The sequence below is a fragment of the Stegostoma tigrinum genome, chromosome 5, assembly GCF_030684315.1.
Source record: "Stegostoma tigrinum isolate sSteTig4 chromosome 5, sSteTig4.hap1, whole genome shotgun sequence".
Classification (NCBI taxonomy): domain Eukaryota; kingdom Metazoa; phylum Chordata; class Chondrichthyes; order Orectolobiformes; family Stegostomatidae; genus Stegostoma; species Stegostoma tigrinum.
This window is the reverse complement of record NC_081358.1, coordinates 101,896,766-101,919,555: the sequence shown is the minus strand read 5'-3', so window position 1 is coordinate 101,919,555 and position 22,790 is coordinate 101,896,766. Positions and strand designations below refer to the sequence as shown.

General features: G+C 41.7%; 1 protein-coding gene across 1 annotated transcript in view; it reads right to left on the bottom strand.

The window, feature by feature from the left end:
* Positions 1-10,429, bottom strand: part of tg (thyroglobulin) — a 333,710-nt gene extending 323,281 nt beyond the window's left edge. The window contains exons 1-4 of the mRNA XM_059646355.1: positions 10,309-10,429; positions 6,011-6,116; positions 3,657-3,754; positions 2,645-2,848 (exon numbers count right to left, since the gene is read on the bottom strand). Coding sequence (XP_059502338.1) covers positions 2,645-2,848; positions 3,657-3,754; positions 6,011-6,116; positions 10,309-10,429 — 529 coding nt within the window. The remainder of the gene's footprint in view (positions 1-2,644; positions 2,849-3,656; positions 3,755-6,010; positions 6,117-10,308) is intronic.
* Between the last annotated feature and the right edge of the window lie 12,361 nt (positions 10,430-22,790).

Here is a 22,790-nt window from a genome sequence, read left to right as displayed (position 1 = left end):
CCCCCATCTATTTTTTAAATCTCCTCTCATCTTAAAAATATGCCCCCGAGCTTTGAAGACTCCATCCTAGGGAAAAAAACAACTATCTATACCCTTCACTATTTTATAAACTTCTATACGGCCGCCACGCAACCTCCTGTGCTCCAGTGAAAGAAGTCCCAGCCTATCCAACCTTTCTTTATAACTCAAGCCTTCTATACCCAGCAACATCCTGGTAAATCTCTTTTGAATCCTCTCCACCTTAAAAATATCTTTCCTTTAACTGAGTGACCAGAACTGGTTACAGTATTCCAGATTAGGCATTACCAATGTCTCGTACAACATCAACAAAACTTCCCAAAGAAAGTTTGTAGCCTTTACCTTGAAATGGTTTTTAACAGAAAAACCACACAGTCATTTTAGCCAAAACCTCAAAATGGATTTCACCCATTGACTATCTATTTGGCAGTTTTATCTCATTTCATTAATCCTCCTGACTCCCTGAATAATGTTGTGGTTGGAACCAACTGGATCTGTTGACTATGAGATCCTTGAATGGACCAATCAGGAAACCCTAGATGATTAGAATCTCCTCAGTTCAGGGGACTGACTCTGAGTGCGCTACTGTGCACAGGTAAATAAAGGGTGACTTGGTGACTAGATACTGACCTTCAAAAAAGATTAGCAATTATTTTCTAATCAGAATTTCTTTCATGAGGTAGAGCTTGGGTTGTCAATGCAGTGCTTAAGATTTTATCACATGTTCTTCTCTCTCTAACTGCCCCTGGCCACTTGTTCCTGGTACATCACCCTCATTGTTGTCTGATTGGTCAAGTAAACCTTGCTTTTCCCATTTCCAATATTTTCACGAACAAAACTATGAAATATAATCTTATTGTTTTTAAATCTCCATATGATTTTTCTCTTGCTGCCATTCTAAGATTAATGTTTAATATTTGGAGAGAAAACTCTGGGAGATGATGCCACCATTCTAAGAAGATTAATCTTTAATATAAGATTATCTTTAATCTGGGAAATGATGCTGGATCAAATGTACAAATGTGTTAACGAAAGGTGCTAAACAACATCAGTCAGAACCAGGTTCAATGGGCTAAATAGAGTAATAGAGTCCTACAGTATAGAGTTTGGCTCAATGACTGACTCCTGACTCTAGGTTCTTTTAGAAAAATTGGAAACTCAAGTTGGGACTATACATTATGTCCTCCTACTCAAATTAACAAACTTTAAAAACATCATATCTTATGCGATTGAAGTTTTATTTAACAATCAGAATATTAAATTCAAGGGCCAATTGCCCTTGAAGATCAACAGAATGTAATGCTTCTACATATCTAAAGAAGATAAACTACTTAACTCCCTTGTCTCCTTCTGGCCCATGTTGACCTCCCCTTGGATTTACTAGACATACATATCCTGTTGTGGCACTGAGGTCTACACTTCATGGGATGTGGACATTGATGGCTAGGCCAGCATTTATTGCCTGTCTGCAATTACCCTTGAAAAGATGATGGCAATCATCTTCTTCAGCTGTACAGTTCCTGGAGGAGTAGGGACACCCACGGTGCTGTTAGGAAAGAGATTCCAGGACTCCAGGCAAAAATGACAGAACAGCAATTTTAGTTGCATGTCAGAAAGGTGTTTAGTTCAGAGGGGAACTTACAGATAGTGGTGTCCCAATGCTTCTGCTTCCCTTGCCCCTTTGGGTGGCAATTTTGGAAGGTGCTGTCTAAAGAACCTCTGTAAGTTGATGCAGATCTCTACTGGATGGCACACACTGCTGCCACTGTATGTTGGTGGTGAAACATGTGAATGTTTAAGGTGGTAGAAATGGTGTCAATCAAGCTGATTGTTTTTGTCCTGGATAGTGTCAAACTTCTTAAGTGTTATTGGAGCTGTGCCTATCCAGGTAAATGAAGAGTAGTCCATCATTCTCCTGACTTGTGCTTTGTAGATGGGGGACAGGCTTTGGGGAGGAGTCAGCACTTGACGTGCAGCAGTCTAACTATGCCCAAGACCTGCGTTGTATTTCTATGGCTGGTTCAGTTTGGTTTCCGGTTAACGGTAACCTTCAGGATGTTGATAGTGGGATGTGGACATCAGGATGTGTATCAACCCAGTAAATGCACGGTAAGGTCCATATTCAGCAATTGTAATGCCATCAGACATCAAAGGGAAATGGTCAAATTCTCTTTTTTTGGAGATTGGTCTTTGCCTTTGTGTAAGTTGCTTGTGTAAGTTGGATATTGTCCATTTCTTGTTGCATTTGAACTTCGGCTGCTTCAGTGTTTGAGGAATCACAAATGTGCTGAAAATTGTGCAATCATCAGTGACCTCGCCACTTCTGATGTTACGATGGAGGGAAGGTCACTGATGAAACATCTGAAGGGGTTGGGCCAAGGGCGCTAGCCTGAGGAGTGACTGTGGTTTATGTTCTGAACTGGGATGATTAACCATCAGCAACCACAATTTTCTTCCTTTGTGCTAGGAATAATTTTAAACAGTGGAGAGCTCTCCTTCTGATTTCCCATGGCTTCAATTTTGCAAAGGGTCCTTGATGCAATATACAGTTTTAATCTCTCTGCCACTCATATACCCAAGGAAACTGCTTTGTCCCTTTGATTTGAAAGGAAATATGGAGACTCACAGTCAGATGGTCGTTTGTCTTGCCGTGTTCCATAGATTTCCATCCCATCACTGTCAACACACCAGCACTGTCTGGGGGCAGTGCTACACTGCACCATCTCATACTCCCCTCTTTCTGTGCATTGTGGGATATAGGAGGTACTGCTGCTATTCACATAACCACTCACCAGAACCTGCTGACGATGGAGCTGGCAAAATGATAAGCCTGCAGAGAAATCAAGAATGGGCAATGTAGTTAATGAAGAGAAAAATTGATATCAGGAGAAGTGAAAACCGTGCTGAAATTAAATTAACAGGTTCAAAGAGTTTAAAGCAAAGAATATTTTAGGTTAAAACATATATATTTAGTGATTCTGACTGTGAGTCTCCATATTTCCTTTCAACTGTGATGAATTGTACATGGGAATCTAATAGAGTGATTCATGTGTTTATCTATAGAATAATGGCAAGCTCGGGTGTGAGCTAACGACTAGAATCTAATTGAAAGGCTCAAATGGTTTCTATGTAAAATAATGGTCTTCAGGGAGTGATTGATTGCCTGAAATCTAATTGAGAGGCTTAGGTCATTTTAACATAACATAACAATATAATCAAGTGGATCATTAATTGTTTATCTTTGCCATTTGGCTCTACTTTAACTCCCTCAAAGTGGCCAAAGTCCAGGAGCTGGCCAGCCTCATAATTTTTGGGTCTTTCTAACTCCATTCCTGAAGTTTGCATTATCACCTGATTCCAGGGGTCTACAACAGTGTGTCAGTACTGAAACTGTCTTAGCCTTGTTCAAATATTCACAAGGCTGTCCTCCACACAGAAACATGATAAACCTCTGCTCAAGAATATGAAGTAAATGAACAAAGCTGATCTGTGACAAATTGTAATTAGGAATGTGGAGCACAGTTTCAAAAGTGAGATGTTTAGAAATTAAGAGCAAGTTAAAATGTTATTGAGGATGATAAAGGGAAAACTAATTACCATTATTCTCTTGATTATTCTAGGTGCTCTCATGTACTTACAGGCAGTTGCTGATGTGGTCTGATTGCCACCTAACACCGCATCACCCTTATCGTTGACACACCAACAGAATTGTCCATCATTCGTGCACTGCACATTCCTGCAACAAATAACACATTATTAAACAATGATACGTATTCAACATTGCAACAGCCATGGAAAACGGACGCAATAACTTCAGCATAAGAGTTTCACTCAATACAGCACAGGTCGTTAGATCTACAGAGGTTGTCAGGTCTAGTTTGAGGAACATCTTCCGGACACTTATTCCAAAGCTGGGAATTTTGAGGTCCCACAAATCCAGACATCAGACACCTGCCAGACACCTTTGACTGAGGTGTGTGAGCCTCCACTTCAGAGGCAGAGCCTCACACCTCAGGTTAGATTCAAACTCCCTCAGGTACCAAAGTTAAACTGTGACTGAACTAAGGATTTGATGAGACAAATGGAAGGAAGTAAATTACTTTCTCTGATGTGGAAGTTCAGAATAAGGGAGATAACTGTTAAATTAACTTGCCCATGCCAAGTGGTGATGACTGGCAGTGTTATTTCAAGTAATAGACAGTGAAAATCCTGAGCCCCTTCCCAATAAAACTGTTACAGCAAGTTCCCGTTGAAAGTTCCCATGACTGTATTTAATTTATGTTTTTCACCAAGAGGATTACCGAATGAAACTTGGTAACTGAAGTTAAGATGCTTTTCTCTTTACATGGCTGGGAAAACAGTTATAGGTTGCTAGAGGGGAGATAGTAGGAACTGCCAATGCTGGAGAATCTGAGATAACAAGGTGTAGAGCTGGATGAACACAGCAGGCCAAGCAGCATCAGAGGAGCAGGAAAGCTGACGTTTTGGATCTGGACTCTTTTTCATAAATCCAGAAAATTCAGAAATTAAAAATCTATCTTTAGTTGACAGACCATGGATGATTGGTTACCAATAGGAACTGATCTCTCAAGATAAGAATTCAGTGCATGGGTGATGGTCTAACTTATGATGGCCACAGTGACCACTTGAGCTATTCCTCATGTTTTACTTGTGAAGCTAAATGTCTTCATCTCCTCTTCACTGTCCTCAAACAGTGAAGGGTTGTCCAAGTTATTGATATGAATGTTGAAACCTTGAACCTCACCATTCGGCTCAGTTTCTGGATTGTGGTCACTGATGTTTTCAGTCAACAAAGAGATGCATCATTTTCAGCATTTTCTGGGATGTGGAGTTCTTTCTAATGGGGTCAATAGATTTCCCAGAATCAGATATCTACCAGGTTTGAGTGGCAGGAGACAAAAAGTTTGTGAACTTCAAACCTTGCAGACTAATTCTACCTAGGGTGGATGGACCCCAGGCTCTCAGTCCATACAGTACAAACTCACTAGAAAATGGCTTATATACTGATCAGGCTGAATTGTGGGAATTGATAAAATTGGATTTAAATAGCATTTTGTGGGCAGAATGTATCAAAGCTTTTGTTTTGCTTTCTTGAAGAGATGCCAGTGTTGATGTACTGGAACAGCTGGCCAGAGATCCGCCTAGTTCTGGAGCACTAGCCCTTAGCACTGTAGTTGAAACATTGTTGAGGCCTGTAGCATAGGTTGTGTTCAAAGCACTCAGCCATTTCATAGTATCATGTACTATTAATTAGATCATCTAAAGACCATGTAGGTGGTGACATCATGTGGGGTAGAGACATTCATCTACATCTTTTCCACTCCCTGCCACTGTGGGGAAGGGAATGTTCAAGGATCCTCTTCTCCCAATAATTTTGTTCATTGTTCACTGCCGTTCACAACTGGATATGGCAGATCCCCGGAGATTTAATCTAAGCCACTGACTGTTCAATTGCATAGCTCCGCCGACAGCATGCTGCTTCTGTTGCGTAGTATGTTTATTACAAAACCTTTATTTTCACATATTCCCACCTGACTATGAGATTCATTAACATCTTCCCTGTATCTGCTCTGCAGTACCTTTTCATCTACTGTAAACACCAAAAGCAAACTCAAGTTATAGCCAAAGCTGACTTTAATTGCTCCTACTTGCTCCTTTGCTATCATTTTAATCCTAGTAGATTCATTTAAAAATTAACCAGTAATACTTCTTCACCCCTTTAAATCTTCTAGTCAACATGATCAAAAGTGCTCTGGCACACCTGCGGACTTAAACCTAGGCTTCCTGGCTCAGAGATAGGGATATGACCACTACACCACATTTGCCCTCGATAACCTGCCAAACTTCAGTTTTGAGAAGAGACAGGGTTTCAATGCAATCAACCCGTGTATGCAAATTCTAATTTCAATGTCTCTTCCCACACAAGTTCATATGTTAGAAATAAACCAAATAAAATCAGTGGTTCTCCTACCTGTACTTGCCCTCTAGAGTACACTGGGGAATGTAGTTGTCACTTGTCTGGGAGGCTGCTCTCTTCAGTTCACAGGAGGTCAGGTGCTGGGATTCCTGTTTGTACTCTAAAGTATAGCACATTTAAGAATCAACTCAAAAGTAAAGGAGGAGCCAACTATCAGGACATTGCAGATACATGCCGATTCATTTTGAACTAACCCTGGCAATAAATTTCCAATGGCAGGCATTATACAGAATAAATGCTGACATATGGTACTTATCTACCTATGTTTATAAATTATTCATTCTTGCGATGAGACCTTCACTAGCAAGACCGTGATTAATTACCAATCTTTAGAAGAATTGACTAGGACTTTTGTTGGGAATATACATTTATATTTATGAATTATGCGAAAAACTGCAAGTATTTGGAAACTTTCTGAATTGAAAAGCATTTTAAACTATGTAGTTTCTCAGACATGAAATCAAAATTTTATCACATAGCATTTTAATACAGTCAAGACAAGCAAAGATTTTAGGGAGCTAAGAGATTGGATTCATGATTGTTAATTGTTGGGAAATCTGGCTTTGAAAATGCTGTCTCCAGGAGACGTGGTGACTCAAATGCTTATACTTGCCTAGCAACCCTTTCTGGACTTAGTTTTTTTATCTTTATTAGTAGTTGTATGGAAGAAAACTCCCAGGAGATGACAGCCTCTCCCTCTCCTTATCTTAGCAGGAGTTTCTTTGGACCTGATAGTTTCCAAGCATCAATATTTCTTCTAAACTTTGAAATGCTGAACTTGGACAATTTCCAAAGATTCCAATTGAGCCTGATTTCAATCGGAGTTGAAGATCTTGCATCAGTTTGCAGCTGTCAGCAATTTGATTTTGTTGACAAGAAACGGACTAGGCTGAGAGAAGTCACCAAATATTATCATTTATTATCAGACTCTTGCCAAAAGGAGTGTTTTATTATTATGTCCTTTTCAAACCAACATCCTTTCTGCGGAAATGTTCATCTCTTGTAGTTTGTGAGTCTGACTGTGTTTGGGATTAAGAGGATATGGTTCTAGTTACAGTAATCTCCCCTGTATCCTAATAGGGATTTGGGGGACGGGCTGCGAGGCTCCATTTAGCTAAACATGCCAGTTCAGTAAGAAATACTAACGGCTGCTTTAAGAACTCAACTCCTCACTACCACAAGATAAATGTGAACTTTAAAAAGCAGGGATCAGACCCACTCATATATACAGTGATAGTGTGATTCCTTCTTTATCTAAAGAGTAAGATTTGAATTATCTTTAATAAAATGCCTGATCCAATAGCTAATACCAGTAAATAATCCATTTTTAGAATCCCTGCAGTGTGGAAGCAAGCCATTTGGCCCATTAAGCCCACACTGACCCTCCAAAGAGTATCCCAACCAGATTCATCCCCTTGTCCTATAATCCTGTATTTCGTCATAGCTAATCTACTTAAACCTGCACACTACAGGCAATTTAGCATGGCCAATCCACCTAACCAGCACATCTTTGGATTATGGGAGGAAACCAGAACACACAGAGGAAACTCTTGCAGACACAGGGAGAACATACAAACTTCACACAGTCAGTCACCCAAGGATGGAATTGAACCCAGGTTCCTGACCCTTGAGGCAACAGTGCTAACCACTGAGCTACAGAGCCAGATGCTTGGACTGGGATAACAGGGATTTTACTGAAGGTATGGTTTATGTGTTAACCAATGTTTGCCATCTGTTTTAGGTAATAAGTTTTGTAGCATAATGAACAGATTACTCAACGTTCACTAAAGTAGTCTGGTGAAAGCCTCTTTTCTTCCAAATGGTCATTCAAAAGAGAATCGCTTGGCCATTTTCAGGATTAAATCAACAAATCTATACTAGCAGTGTGGCTGGTAAAGTAAAAGGACTTGTTTATCAGTGTACCACTCCAATCATGGACAAATAACTTAATTCTGAATGACTGTTAGATTTCAGTTACAGTCTAGGTCACATTGGAGAATAATTAAGCATCATCCACTTTGATAAAACACTTAGGACTCCTAGTTTGGCCAGATGAAGTGAGAATAATTAGTTTCCTCTACAAGAAGACTTTAGCGAAACAGCTGAATTTCTTAACCAAACATCCAACAGTTTCGTGCTCCCTACTATTAATATCTAAATTGATTATGCACTTACACGCTATGATGTCAGAATTTGAGTCTACATGCTCTGATTCACTGGTTTAATATCACAATACTACCAGACTCATTTCTAATATAGAAATTTATTCACTTACATACCTCAGATGTTAACATTGGTTTTTAATGACTCTGTCGACATTTCAGGGTGACAGCATAGAAGCACAGGAACATAGACAATAAGAGCAAGAGTAGGCCGTTTGACTCTTCAAGCCTGTTCCACCACTCAATATGATTATGGCTGATCATCCAACCCAGTACCCTGTTCCTACTTTTACCCCATACCCCTTGAACCCTATATCTAACTCCTTCTTGAAAACACCCAATGTTTTAGCCTCGACTGCTTTCTGTGGCAGAGAATTCCACAGGCTCCACATTTTCTGAATGAGGAAATTCTCCTCATCTCAATCCTAAATGTCCTACCCTGTATCCTTAGACTATGTTTGATCTCAGTCATCAGGAACATCCTTCCTTCATTTACCCTGTCAATTCCTGTTAGAATTTGATAGTTTCTATGACAGTACCCCTCACGCTTCCAAACTACAGTGAATATCATCCTAAACAATCAGTCTGTCTTCATATATACCCCCTGCTATCCCAGGATCATTCTGATAAAATGTTTTTGTACTCCTCCACAGCCAGAGAATCCTTCTTCACATAAGGGACCAAAACAACACACAATACTCTAGGTGTGGCCTCATCAAGGACCTGTACATCCCTGCTCCTGTAGTTGAATCCTCTTACAATGATGGCTAGCATATCATTTGCCTTCCTGAGTGTAGATTTTCTGCCATTTATTCTGTTGGGGTTCTTTAGGCCAATCAACAACAACAGGAAGATACATTTGTAAATAATCTTCTAGCTTAGGTAAGAATGGTTCGTAGTTATTAAATAAATTGTAAAGGGACATGACAGACATTGTCAAGAGGGAGCTTCATGGTGCATTGCAGAAAACGTTGAAGGGGACAGTTTTGAAAACGTAGAAGTATTAGTTAGCCAGAGAGAATTGGGCATTTTATTTCATTGGGAAAAAGCTGAAGTAGGTAGATTGAAAAGAATTAGTGTTACAAGAACAGCTGAAACTAGAACTGAAGAGAAGCCCTGCATTAGAGAAGGGGCAAGTGAATTCAAACTAAGGCAGGAGACCTTTGCTTTAAAAAAAGTCTAGCTTATATAATAAATAATACATTACATAACCACAGGCATCCTAAAGCGTTTTACAGGCAATGAAGGGCTTGTGAAATGGAGTGACTGCTGTAATGTTGGAAATCTGGCAGGCAATTTACAATCAGCAAATCCCACAAATAGCAATTTTGGTATTGAGCACATGATGCACTTTTTGCTATAAGGGATGAATACTGGGAATGACACAAAGGATAGCTCTCCTGTTCTCTTTCAAAATTAAGCTAAATTATCTTTTGCATGCACCTGATGGCACAGACAAGACTTTGGTCTAATACCTGATCGAAAATCCTGCAGTCTGACATTGTAGCACTCATGCAATACTGCACACGAGAAGGCTAGCCTAGAATTTTGTGGTAAAGACCTGAATTAGGACATGAACTCACAAAACTTTCATTATTCAGCTACAAGAATGTTAACTACTTAGCTACAAATCCAACAGGTAATGGCATGGAGAGAAATGAAATCAGGATATGCATTTTGAGGGCTGGAGAGGAAAGAATAGGAACTGTAGGATGGACACAGAAGAAATTTGTATGAGTGACAATGTGGAAGGCAGTCATTAGAAAAGATCCTTCATGTTGTTATGGGTTTCTTACATGTGGAAGTGGTCATCACAGGTGGCTCCGATGTTGATCTGATGCAAAATGCATATGCGAGTATTATTCAAATGCTCTCACTCTCTCTCTGGCTAACTTTCCACCTCTCAGCTCAAGGTTACAAAGACTATCTCTGGTACTGCAGCTCCATCCCAGCCAAGATAAGTCAAATCTGAAAACATCTAAGTCAAACCCAATCAAATTTGAATCAATGACACTGTACTAAACATGAAAGTTAAATTAACCAGTGAACAATCAGGGAACCTTAATCTCAGTGACTGCCAAAAACCTTCCACTATTTCTCCTCTGTTTCAGAAAGCACTGAATGCCTTACCAGAAATCACAGCTGCTGCAATGCAGATGCAATGGAAGGCAGATATGATGGTTCCTGATCGCCCCATTGCTTTTCTTGCTGGTTCTGTGAAGCAGGCAGCCAATATATGTGCCCTGTCCATTTTTATAAAGTTAGTAAGTCTGTCAAGCCAAACATGAGACATCATCTCACTCTGAAACTCAAGGGCTGTCTGACGCAGATTCAGTGATTTAAAACTAAGGAATACTTAAGTAGATTGTGTAGAGTCTCCTAAATGGTCACTAATCTAGAAAAAAAAACTCCCCACTTCAAATCCTTTTAAAAAGCTATTAATTCTTAACCCAGCTGACGTGGTGCATATTCAGAGCAGTCATTTAATTCTCCTAAACTTTATGCAGTGAACAGCAGTAGTCAGATATGTTGTTGTTAGGTAAAACATTCTGAGTTCATATATAGTTTAGTGTGAGGCTAAGTAAACCCAATTCTAATGTTCCCTAGTCTCACAATAGCATCCCTACTGCAGCAGTCAATTCTGGCATGGATTGATGGGATAACACCTTCCTCAGTTTCTTTCTGTTAGCATTTAATATCAAAATGGTGTTGACAGCCTGAATCCCCTTTCTAATAAGAATGCGGCCACAGCACAAAGTCAAACTGCACATAAAAGAACAATTTCACTCAGAGGCTGCAGGATGTGGAGAAATGTCATGACTACACTTTGAGTTATGAAGGAACCTGAGAAATTCTGATGAAGTGAAGGGTGAGGAATGAATACCACTGTCAGCCTTGGCTCAATGATTGGTTTGTGTGGCAAAATCTCAATCTTTACCCAATGGATGAGTTGTGGACCTATTCGCTGGAACCATTTGAAATTCCTTGGGTAGATTTACTGTCACCAGCCATTGGCATTGGTGTTAATCTGACTTACTGATGCCAAGTGGGGTAGGTTGTCGACATGACATCTTCAGCAGAAGGACAGAGATCTCAATATGTCAAAGTCTGATGACTTGAAATACCAGCTGCAATGACAGCATCAGCCAATCCTACTGGCTGAATACCGAATCCCATTGGTCATTGCCTGTGAAAAAATAAACTTGCACCCAGGTTACTCCAACTAGCCAAACCTGGAAATGGACAAGAGCACATCAGCAGTCTGGTCAAACTATTTGCAATTGCTTGGTGTGAGCACTGGGACTGAACCTTACATTTCTTTTAGCTAAATTCAAGTTACCTCCAATGCAAGGTTTCTCATTGTATCTGACTGAACTTGCCTCATTATGACCTACCATGCCTCTAAGGTACTTATCATGTCCAATTCCATCTCACCATGTGCCACTCCTAGAAAAGCTCACCACTCACCAGATATCCCATATGTCACTTGTGGCAACACCATCTTTTCCTGACAAGAACTATCAGTCTGGATTTGACCTGCATGGTTCCTGACATTTTCCTTAGGCATGGCAGACAGGAAGAAATCGTTACCATGCAGAGCCCATTGCACATGCCTAATTGCCCTTGAGAAGATGGTAGAGAGCTGCCTTCTTGAACCGCTGCAGTGAATGTGACATGTGTATATCCACAATATCAGTGGAGAGGGAGTTTCAGGATTCTGACCCAATGATACTGAAGGAATGACTTGATATTTCCAAGTCACGATGGTGAGTGGTTTGTGGGGTAAGGTGCAGTTGGTAGGGTTCACATGTATCTGCTGCTCTCATCCTTGTAGCCACTGCATTTATACGGTGAGTCCAGTTCAGTTTCTGGCCAACGATAACCCCAGGATGTTGGCAGTCCTGGGGGCAGTGTTCAGTGATGGTGACACCATTGAATAGTAAGGCAATGGTTTGATTCTCTATTATTGGAACTTGCAGATGGTGGCATACCCATATATCTGCTGCCCACATCCTTCGAGTTGGAAGTGGTTGTGGGTTTGCAAAGATTGCACGGAATCTTTGGTGAATATCTGCAGTGCATCTTGCAGAAGGTATGTACCACTGTTACTAAGTGACAGTGATAGAAGGAGTGGTGGTAGGTGGATGTGGCGCCTATCAAGCAGACTACTTTGACCTGGGTGACTCAAGCTTCTTGAGAGTTGTTGGAGCTGCACTCATTCAAGCAAGTGAGGAGTCTTCCATCACAGCCTTGACTTATGCCTTGTAGATGCAGAGGTAACAGATTAATGCTATTATTGCTGGACTGTTAATCCAGAGACACAAATAATGATCCAGGGACCTGGGTTCAAATCTCACCATGGCAGATGGTGGAAGCAGAATTCAATTAAAAAATCTGGAATTAAGAGTCTAATGATGAACAAACCCATCTAGTTTACTAATGTCCTTTAGGGTGTGTAACTGCCATCTTTACACCTGAGTACAGATGTGATTGACTCTTAACTATGCTCTGGGCTTTCATTTTATTGATTCACAGGATGAGGGCATCGCTGGCTAGGCAGCATTTTATTGGCCATCCATAATTGCCCAGTTAAGAGTCAACCACATTGCTCTGGGTCCGGATTCACATGTAGGCTAGACCAGGTAAGGATGACAGTTTCCTTCCTAAAGTGAACCAGATGGGTTTTTTCCAAGAATCTAGGTATTTATTGAATTCAAATGTCACCATTTGCTGCGGCAGGATTCGATTCCAGGTTTCCTGAACATTTTCTGGGCCTCTAGATTAACAGTCCAGCAATAATACCACTAGACCATTGCCTCCCCATAATGGACGGGCAGTAAAATCCAAGGAATAAATGAAAACAAAATATGGTGGATAGGCATTGCAGGAAGTGAATTACCACTGCAAGGCTTCCAGCCACTGTCTTTACATGGTGAGTCCAGTTCAGTTTCTGGTCAACAATACATCCTAGGATATTAGTGGGGATAAGGTTCAGCGATGGTAACACCACTTAACGTAACGGATGATGGTTAGATTCTCTCTTGATGGAAATGGCAATTACCTGGCATTAGTGTGGTATTAGTACCATTTGTCACTTTTCAGCAGAAGCCTGGATCCTGGATATGCTTGCTGCATTTGTACATGGACTGCATCAGTATCTGAGGAGTTACAATGGTTCTGAAAATTGTGCAATCATCGGTGGACATCCCCACTTCTGACCTTATGATGGAGATAAGGTCATAGATGAAGCAGCTGAAGGTAGTCAAGTCTGGTACTCTACCCTGAGGAACTCCTGCAGAGATGTCCTGGAGCTGTGATAACTATCCTCCAACAAGCACGGCCATCTTCCTGTATGCCAGCTATGACTCCAACCAGCAGAGAGCCACCACAAGATTCCTATTGACTCCAGTTTTGCTACAGCTTTTTGATGCCACACTTGGTCAAACATAGCCTTGATGTCACTCTCCCTTCACCTCTGGAAGAAATAAGGGGACATTTTTTGCTCTCAGAAGGCTATGAATCTTTAGAATTCCCTTCCCCAAAAGGCAATGGATGCAGAATCTTTAAATATTTTTAAGTCAGAGGTTGACAAGTTCTTGATGACCAGGGGATGGAAGATTGTCAGGGATATGCAGGAATGTAGAGTTGAGGTTAAAATCAGATCAACCACAATCCTATTGAAAGGTGGAGTAGCCTCAAAGGGCCAAGTAGCTTAAGCGTGATCCTTATTCCAATGTTCATATTCCTTCAGAAAATGTTACAAAACTATTGGGAGAAAATGAAGGTTTATTTTCTGATACTGAAAAATATCTGGGTTCCTGTCTTTGCAACACCCGAACTCTTTTAAATAAACATGTCCCATGGCATTTGATTATCCTGTCGCAAATTCAGTGAAGATCAGTTGAACTCTACAGTTCCAAAATCAAGTGTCTGTCTAGAAGTGGGGTTTAAACGACCACTGACGTATTTGTGCATAGGCACTTGATCTTTCAAGTTTTCTGGAGAATTTGGAGAGGATGATGCTTTCAAGTATTGCTGGCTGTAGAGAAGCTGACAAAGGAAACCAATAACATAGCAGGCACATAGACCCAGCTGGGGGTGCGTAGGATAAGGAGCTGAAATCTTGTTTCTGTGCAAGGGATACGGACAAAAGAGTCACATTCAGCAGGATAATGATGAGCAACTACAATGCGCTGGTAAATAAGATATTGGGAAAGATGCAAAATAGCGGGAATGGTAGGGGAAGCAATCTACCCTAATGAAAATATTTGGAAATATAAACTGCAGTTTGGGGATTATTACCCAGTTAATAATTATCTATAGGAATGGATTTCTCTTGTCCTTAAGTACAGATTCTAAGACATCAGCAGCCATCCAGTATCTACTTTCCAACCGAGGACTTGCCATAGCAATCAGCAGAGATTGAGATTTCGCCCTCCTAGTTAAGAGACACTGAAATCTATGACTCTTATTATTGGACCATCTAAAATCAGATAACTCAAGATAAAATAGGATCTTTAACTTAGACGGCATCAACTACACAGTTTGTAAACCTATCACACAAGCACTAACCCTGAAATAACACTGACTGCAGTTTAATTTCTTTTAAAATTCATCCATGGGAAATTGGCATCATTGGCTGGGCCTGCATTTATTACCAATCTCTAACTTCCCATGAGAAAGTGATCATGCTTTTCACACCAAAATGTATAACTCCACATTTAATCATATCGCACTGCATCTGCCATTTTGCCCACTCAGGCAACTTATCTAAATCACCTTGAAGGCTCCTTGCATCCTCCTCATAATTCATTCTGTTGTCCAGTTTTGTGGCATCAGCAAACTTGGTAATGTGGCATTTTGTTGCTCCAATTTAGCTTCTGGTCAATATTAATCCCCCAGGATGTGACAGTGGGAGATTCAGTAATGGCAATGCCATTGAATGACAAAGGACAAGAGCTGGATTCTTGTTTGCTGGAGACAGTGATTGCCTGACACTTGTGTGGTATGAATGTCACTTGCCTCTTATCAACACAAATTTAGATGTTGTTCAGTTTCTTCTGCATATGCTCATAAGTGCTGCCATCAATTCTCAACAGTTCTGCTGGAGCTCATTGGTAACATTATCAATTAAACATGACCTTGATATCAAAGGCCATCACTCTCACCTTCTCTCTGGAGTTCAGCTCTTTTATCTACATTTGGATCAAGGCTGTAATGAGGTGATGAGCTGGATTGCACTGGTGAAAAACAAACTGGGCACCAATGAGCAGTTCATTGTTGAATATGTGCCCCTTGATAAACTGTTGAAACTGAGCGGACAGTAATCAGCTGCACTTGGCCTGTTTTTTTGTGGTCAGGGCAAACTTGGACAATGTTCTAAATTGTCAGATAGATGTCAGTGTTGTAGCTGAGCTGGAATAGTTTGGCTAGAGGTGCTGCTAGTTCTGGAACATACAAAGTGAAATATTATCAAGACACTCAGACTTTGTACACAGTACCCAGTGTTGGGTGGAATCAAATTAGCTGAAACCTGGTATTTGTGAATCTGTAGACCTAAGGAGGAGGCCAAGATGGAATATCCACTTGGCACTTCTGGGTGAAGATGGGCAAAAATACTTCATTCTATATTTATTCTGACTTTCTGAGCTCCCCATCATAGAGGATGGAGATATTTTTGGAGCCTGCTCCTTCGAAGAGATGTTTAATTGTCCACCGCCACTCACAACTAAATGAGGCAGAACAGCAGAGCTTAAATCTGATCCATTAATTATGGGATCACTTACCTCTGTCTATCACTTACTGCTTATGCTGTTTGGCATGCAAATCGTCCTGTTTGGGAGCTTCACTAGCTTGATACCTCAGTGCTAAAATGCCTGTTTCTGCTTTTGGCATGTCATCCAGCATTTTTCATTGAGCCCTGATTGATCCCCTGAGTTGGTAGTAAGGCAAAGAGGGAGACATGCTGGAAGTTAACCCTGAGGTTACGGATTATGGTTGGAAGAAATTCTGCCAATGATTCACCATGCCTCATGGATGCACGTTCATGAGTTGCTCGATCTGTTTGAAGTCTGCCCCATTTAACACCGTGCTAGTGCTTCTCAGTACGATGGAGGATATTGTTAATGTAAGAATGGGACTTTATCTCACAAGGATTCTCTGATACTCATACCTACTGATACTGAAAAGGTACATCTGCTGCAGATAGATTGGTGATTATGAGGCCAAGTAAGATTATCCATCTGAGGAAAGGTTACCGGACCCGAAACGTTAACTCTGATTTCTCTTCACTGATGCTGCCAGACCTGCTGAGCTTTTCCGAGAATTTCTGTTTTTGTTCCTGATTTACAGCATCTGAAGTTCTTTTGGTTTTATAAGGTTATCCTGCCTGTTGGTTCCCTTACTGCTTACCACAGGCTCAAGTCAGCATCGTTGTCATACTGTCACAGAGTTATATGCTGGAATCTTTTTGGAATCTGAGTGACGTGGGACTATGGCAAGGTTTTGGTAGCATTGAACAGGGTCAGTCAAGACTAGGAGCATCTTATATAATTATTTATGACTTTCACAAGCAGCGTAGTGAGCTTCTCACTCAGTAGAGGCAAATTGCTAATTAAGGGGGCTTATTGCTTGTTAAATATCTTCCTGATGTCCAGAGTCACCTCATTAATATTCAGATTCCTCTCTTACTAAATGTGCCAAATAGGCTGGACATCAACTAAGAGTGGATACCTAGCAGATTCAGCTCACTGCTTGCTTTGAACGATCTCCATATTGGATACTAGGCACCAAATCTCAGGATGCACTCCATGGACACTGGCCAAATGCACCCATGTCCATGAATATTCGCATCTGATATATGCCAACCTCCAAGAACTTTCATGACACATCTGCAACACACTTACAGGACACTTCTACACCTTAGACTGACGTGGCAACTATTGTTGTCATGAAGTCATAAGGAAACTTTGCGCACAGGGACACACACCCATCTCATGGATTGGACCAGGCTGCATCTCAGGCCTAGATAACAAAGTGTGAAGCTGGATGAACACAGCAGGCCAAGCAGCATCTCAGGAGCACAAAAGCTGACGTTTCAGGCCTAGACCCTTCATCAGAGGCCTGTTTGCTTGCTGTCTTAGTGCTCACTTACTCTGAGTTCACAGCATTCCTACTTGCCTTTTTGCACTTTGTCTCCTTAGCCAGAGATACCATGCTCCAAGTACTATTGTATAGTCATGCCATTTAGCACAGGAAATGGCAGAAAGCTTGCTGTAGTTAAGAGAAATAGTTTTGCCTCAGTGGGGTCCTGGCACAGTAAGTCAAGGACAGCCTCCAAAACCTGTTCGCAGGTTTGACGCAAAGTCAGCCACTCAGGGCAGTCAGAGTCAGGAAGTCCTCAATATGAGCAGCCCACTGCCCGTCTTTAGGAGCACAGGAACAGGGTAGGCCATTCAGCCCTTTGAGCTTGTTCTGCCCTTCAATGAAATGCCTTTGCGCAATGAAAATTTATCCATCTCAGTCTTAAAATTAACAACTGATCCTGCATCAACTGCTATTTGTGGAAGAGCCACAAACATCTACTACCCTTTGCGAGTGGAGGTACTTCCTAACATCTCTCTGGACCAGTGAGTCCCTAATTCTCAGACTATGCCCACTAGTTCTAGTGGAAATATTTTATCCTTATCTGACCCGTCTTTCCCTGTTAATATCTTGAAAACTTTGATCAGCTCACCTTGTTGTGGGCTCTTTTCTTCCTGGAATAACAGTGAGTTAGATATTGTGGGAGAAGAAAGTGGGTGGCAACCCCAACTTTTACAGGTGGTGCATATTTAGAGCGAGGGTAGACAGTGCAGAGGGTATGCGGGGATGGGGTTTGTCAGAGTTTGGAGTGAATGACAGCGACTGAGGGAAGAGGTTGCAGGCAGTAATGAGAGTGGTAGAGTATGAGTCTTGATTTTTTTATTTGATTTTGATTTGATTTATTATTGTCACATGTACCTAGGTACAGTGGAATGTTTTGTTTTGCGTGCAGTACAGGCAGATCATACTGTACAAAGTGCATAGGGGTAATCGAATAGTGAGGAACATAATGTTACAGATGCAGAGAAGGTGCGTGAAGTATGAGCTCAACAGTAAATTTAAAATTGGTAAGTTCCATTCAAAAGTCTAATAATTGAGGTGAAGAAGCTGTTCTTGTATCTGATGGTTCGTGTGTTTAAGCTTTTGTATCTTCTGCTTGACAGAAGAGGTTGGAAGAGATTATAACTGGAGTGGAAGGATTCTGTGATTATATTGGCTGCTTTTTTGAGGCAATGAGAAGTAACGATGGAGTCAATAGATGGAAGTTGGTTTGTGTGATGGACTGGGCTGTGTTCACAACTCTCTGTAGTTTCTTACAGTCCTGGGCAGTTCAGTTGCCCTACCAAGCTGACATGCATTCATATAGAACACTTTCTATAGTAAATCTATAAGATTTGACTAGATTCTTTATGACATGCCGAATTTCCTTAGCCTCTTGAGGAACTAGAAGCATTGTTGTGCTTTTTTAATAGGGTCACATCAACGTGGGAGGTGGTTACAGTAGCTGAGACAGAGTGAATGTGAGATATTGGAGACAAGAGGTGACACTTACATCAGCACAGTGGAGAAGGTCATTGACCTTCTTTGTATAGTGCTGGGCATTCCTCCAGACGTTGAGACCCGCTTTAATGTAAATGGCAACTTTAGGCCGAGCTGGAATGGTCTACTGTTATGGTATCTACTCCTGGTCCTTGGGTAATAGTGGGGGCAGATTGCAGGAACCATGCAGGGCATCTCCAGAATGACCGTATTGTCTGGGTGAACAATTGGCTTTTAAAGGTATAAGGGATGCTGATAAATTCTGGGATATCTGCTATTGAAATCAATGCTCCAGTTAAGATGGGCCAAAGTCATATAGAAAACATAGGGAGTGATAGTATTCAATAAGGCATATTTGGCAAAAAGTGGCAAGAAAACCCTTTCGGTTTGCACGAAAATCCCTGCAAAACCCTTGTCACAACTTGTAAAGATTCAGCACAAAGACCTTTACAGCACAGAAAGACATCCTTCAGCCCATTGTATCTGCATATGTCATTAAGCACCTATCTAACCTAGGGCCATATTCCAGGAGTTGACCCATAAATTTGTATTCTATGGTATTTCAAGTAGTCATCTAAATACTTCTTAATTGTTGCGATAACTGCTCTTACTGACAGTGACTTCCAGATTCTCATTACCTTCTAGTTGAGAAAAAAACTTCCTTAAAACCTCCTGCCCTTTATCTTAAATGTGTCTCTGGTAATCACTACCTCTACTAAGGGGAAAAGTTTCTTCCTATCTACTCTGTACGTGCCCTTCAAAAATTTTTACACCTCAATCAGCAACCTATCTCTCCGTCCTCCACACCCAGAGGCCAGACTCCTTGCTTTAAGGAAAACAACTCTCCTATCTAGTGATAATGGGAACTGCAGATGCTGGAGATTCCAAGATAATAAAATGTGAGGCTGGACGAACACAGCAGGCCAAGCAGCATCTCAGGAGCACAAAAGCTGACGTTTCGGGCCTAGACCCTAGGAAGGGTCTAGGCCCGAAACGTCAGCTTTTGTGCTCCTGAGATGCTGCTTGGCCTGCTGTGTTCGTCCAGCCTCACATTTTATTATCTCCTATCTAGTCTTTCTTCATAGTTGAATTACTCCAGCCAAGGTAACATCCATAAGGATCTTTCTGCTTCCTTTTCTAGTGATCCAAATGAACTGAATCATTTATACAAATGAACACAGGAGATATGGTTAGTAGGTTTGCAGATGACAAAGAAACTAGGGCTGCAGTGGATAGTAAAGAAGTTTACCTCAGGGTACAACAGGATCTTGATCAGATGGGTCAATGGGCTGAGGAGTGGCAGATGGAGTGTAATTTAGATAAATCTGAGATGATGCATTTTGGAAAGGCAAACCAAGGCAGGACTTATACATTTAATGGCAATAACCTGAGAAGTGTTGCTGAACAAAGAGACCAGTTCACAGTTCCTTGAACATGGAATCACAGGTAGAGAGGATAGTGAAGAAGGCATTTAGTACACTTGCCTTTATTGGTCAGTGATTTGAGTATAGGAATTAGGAGATCATGTTGCAGTTATACAGGATATTGATTAGGCCACTATTGAAATTCTGTGTAATTTTGGTCTCCCTGCTATTGGAAGGATGTTGTGAAACTTGCAAGGGTTCAGAAAAGATTTATAAGGATATTGCCAGGTATGGAGTGTTTGAGCTATAGGGAAAGGCTGAATAGCTGGGGCTATTTTCCCTGGAGTGTTGGAGACTGAGGGGTGACTTTATAGAGGTTTATAAAATCATGAGGGGCATGGATAGGGTAAATAGACAAAGTTTTTTCCCCCGGGGTTGAGGAGCCTTAAACAAGAGGGCAGAGGTTTCGGGTGAAAGGGGAAAGATTTAAATGGGACCAAAGGGACAACATTTTTGCGCAGAGGGTAACACATGTATGGAATGAGCTGATAGAGGAAGTGGTGGAGCCTGTTATAATTACAACATTTAAAAGGAATCTGGATAGGTATGTGAATAGGAAGGATTTAGAAGGAGATGTGCCAAATGTTGGCAAATGGGACTGGATTTATCTAGGGTATCTGGTCAGCATGGACAAGATGGACTGAAGGGTCTGTTTCCAAGTTGTACATCTCTATGACTTTAGTGTAATCACATCCTTCCTAAGGGAAGCCATCAGAACTGTACCTAGTCTTCCAGCTATGTCTTTGGCTAATAATAGCAAATGCCCTAATAACTTCTGAGCCACCATTTCTTCCTGTTCTGTTAACTTCAAGGATCTATGGGTGCGCTAACTGAGGTTCTTCTCTATTCCCTAATGTCCCAATTTACTCTGTTGCCTTATTTGTGCCTCCCAAAAATATATCCACTTTTCAGAATTGAATTCCATTTGCTATTGTTCTGCCGATCTGAACAGCTTATCTTTTGTTCAGTGGTACTGCTACTGATCCACTTTTGATGACAGACATTGAAACTTCCCACCCAGAGTACATTCTGTGTCCTTGCCACACTCAGTGGATCCATCAACATGGAGAACAGGAGGGCAGGGGATGAAAACCAACTTAAGGTTTCATTGTTCACATCTGACTTCATGTCATGGGACCTCATAGGGTTCAGAGGTGATGTTGAGGAATCTGAGGGCAACTTCTTTTGGTCGGTTTACCAGTATGTTGGTGGGACAGGATATATCGAGGGATGGTGATGTCCAACTGGGGTTTGCTTCTTATGTATGATTGATTATGACCATATCAGGCTATCACTTGATCAGTTTGTGGGGCATCTTTTGCAATTTTGGCAAAATCCCTCAGGCATTACCAAGGAAGACTCTGCAAGGTTGACAAGGTTGTTGTAATTTCTAGTGTCTTGGTCAATGTTGAATGGTTCATCAGGTTTCATTTTATGAGATTTTGCAGCAATTAGATAACACTCAATGACTTACCAGGTCAGCGAATTTTGAGAAGATTTGTAGCTCAGGTTGAGGTTCTGGATGTGAGTTTGCTCGCTGAGCTGGAAGGTTCGTTTTCAGATATTTCATTACCTTTTTTTTAATTTGAAAAAAATATACTTTATTCATAAGATGTACAAAAAATAAAACATATTTACACACTTACCCAGTCATGCAAGCCGCTCTGGGTTACCCAGGGGGTACATACACCAACTAAAGGAAAAAAGCAAACAAAAGAAGAAAAAAAAACAAAGCAAAGAAAACACCCCGGCAGTTGTCACCCCGCACAGTTCCCGTTGGCCCCCTGACCAGTTGGGGAAGGCGCCAGCTGGGCCCAGTTGCCAGATAGGGCCCTTTTTTGCTATTCTAGACGAGGGGTTTCATACCGTGGTCTTTCCCCACTGCGCCTTGGCGGCGGCTGCCCCAAGCTTTAGCGCATCCCTCAGCACGTAGTCCTGGACCTTGGAGTGCGCCAGTCTGCAACACTCGGTCGGGGTCAGTTCTTTCAGCTGGCAGACCAGCAAGTTGCGGGCAGACCAAAGAGCGTCTTTCACCGCATTGATGGTCCTCCAGGCGCAGTTGATGTTGGTCCCAGTGTGCGTCCCGGCAAACAGCCCGTACAGCACGGAGTCCCGCTTCACGGAGCTGCTCAGGACGAACCTCGACAAATACCACTGCATCCCCCTCCAGACCTCCTGTGCAGAGGCACACTCCAGAAGGAGGTGATCGACAGTCTCGTCACCCCCGCAGCCGCCTCGAGGGCAGCGTGCGGTGGCGCAGAGATTCCGGGCATGCATAAAGGATCTCACTGGCAGACCCCCTCTCACCGCCGGCCAAGCAATGTCCTTGTGCTTGTTTGAAAGTTCTGGCGATGAGGCATTCTGCCAAATGACTTTGGCAGTCTGCGTGGGGAACCACACGACGGGATCCACCCTCTCCTTTTCCCGAAGGGTCCTGAGGATACTACGTGCTGACCACTGCCTGACGGCCGTGTGGTCAAAGGTGTTTACTTTCAAAAATTTCTCCACGAAGGACAGGTGGTATCGAACGGTCCAACTACTCGGAGCGTTCCGTGGCAACTTGGC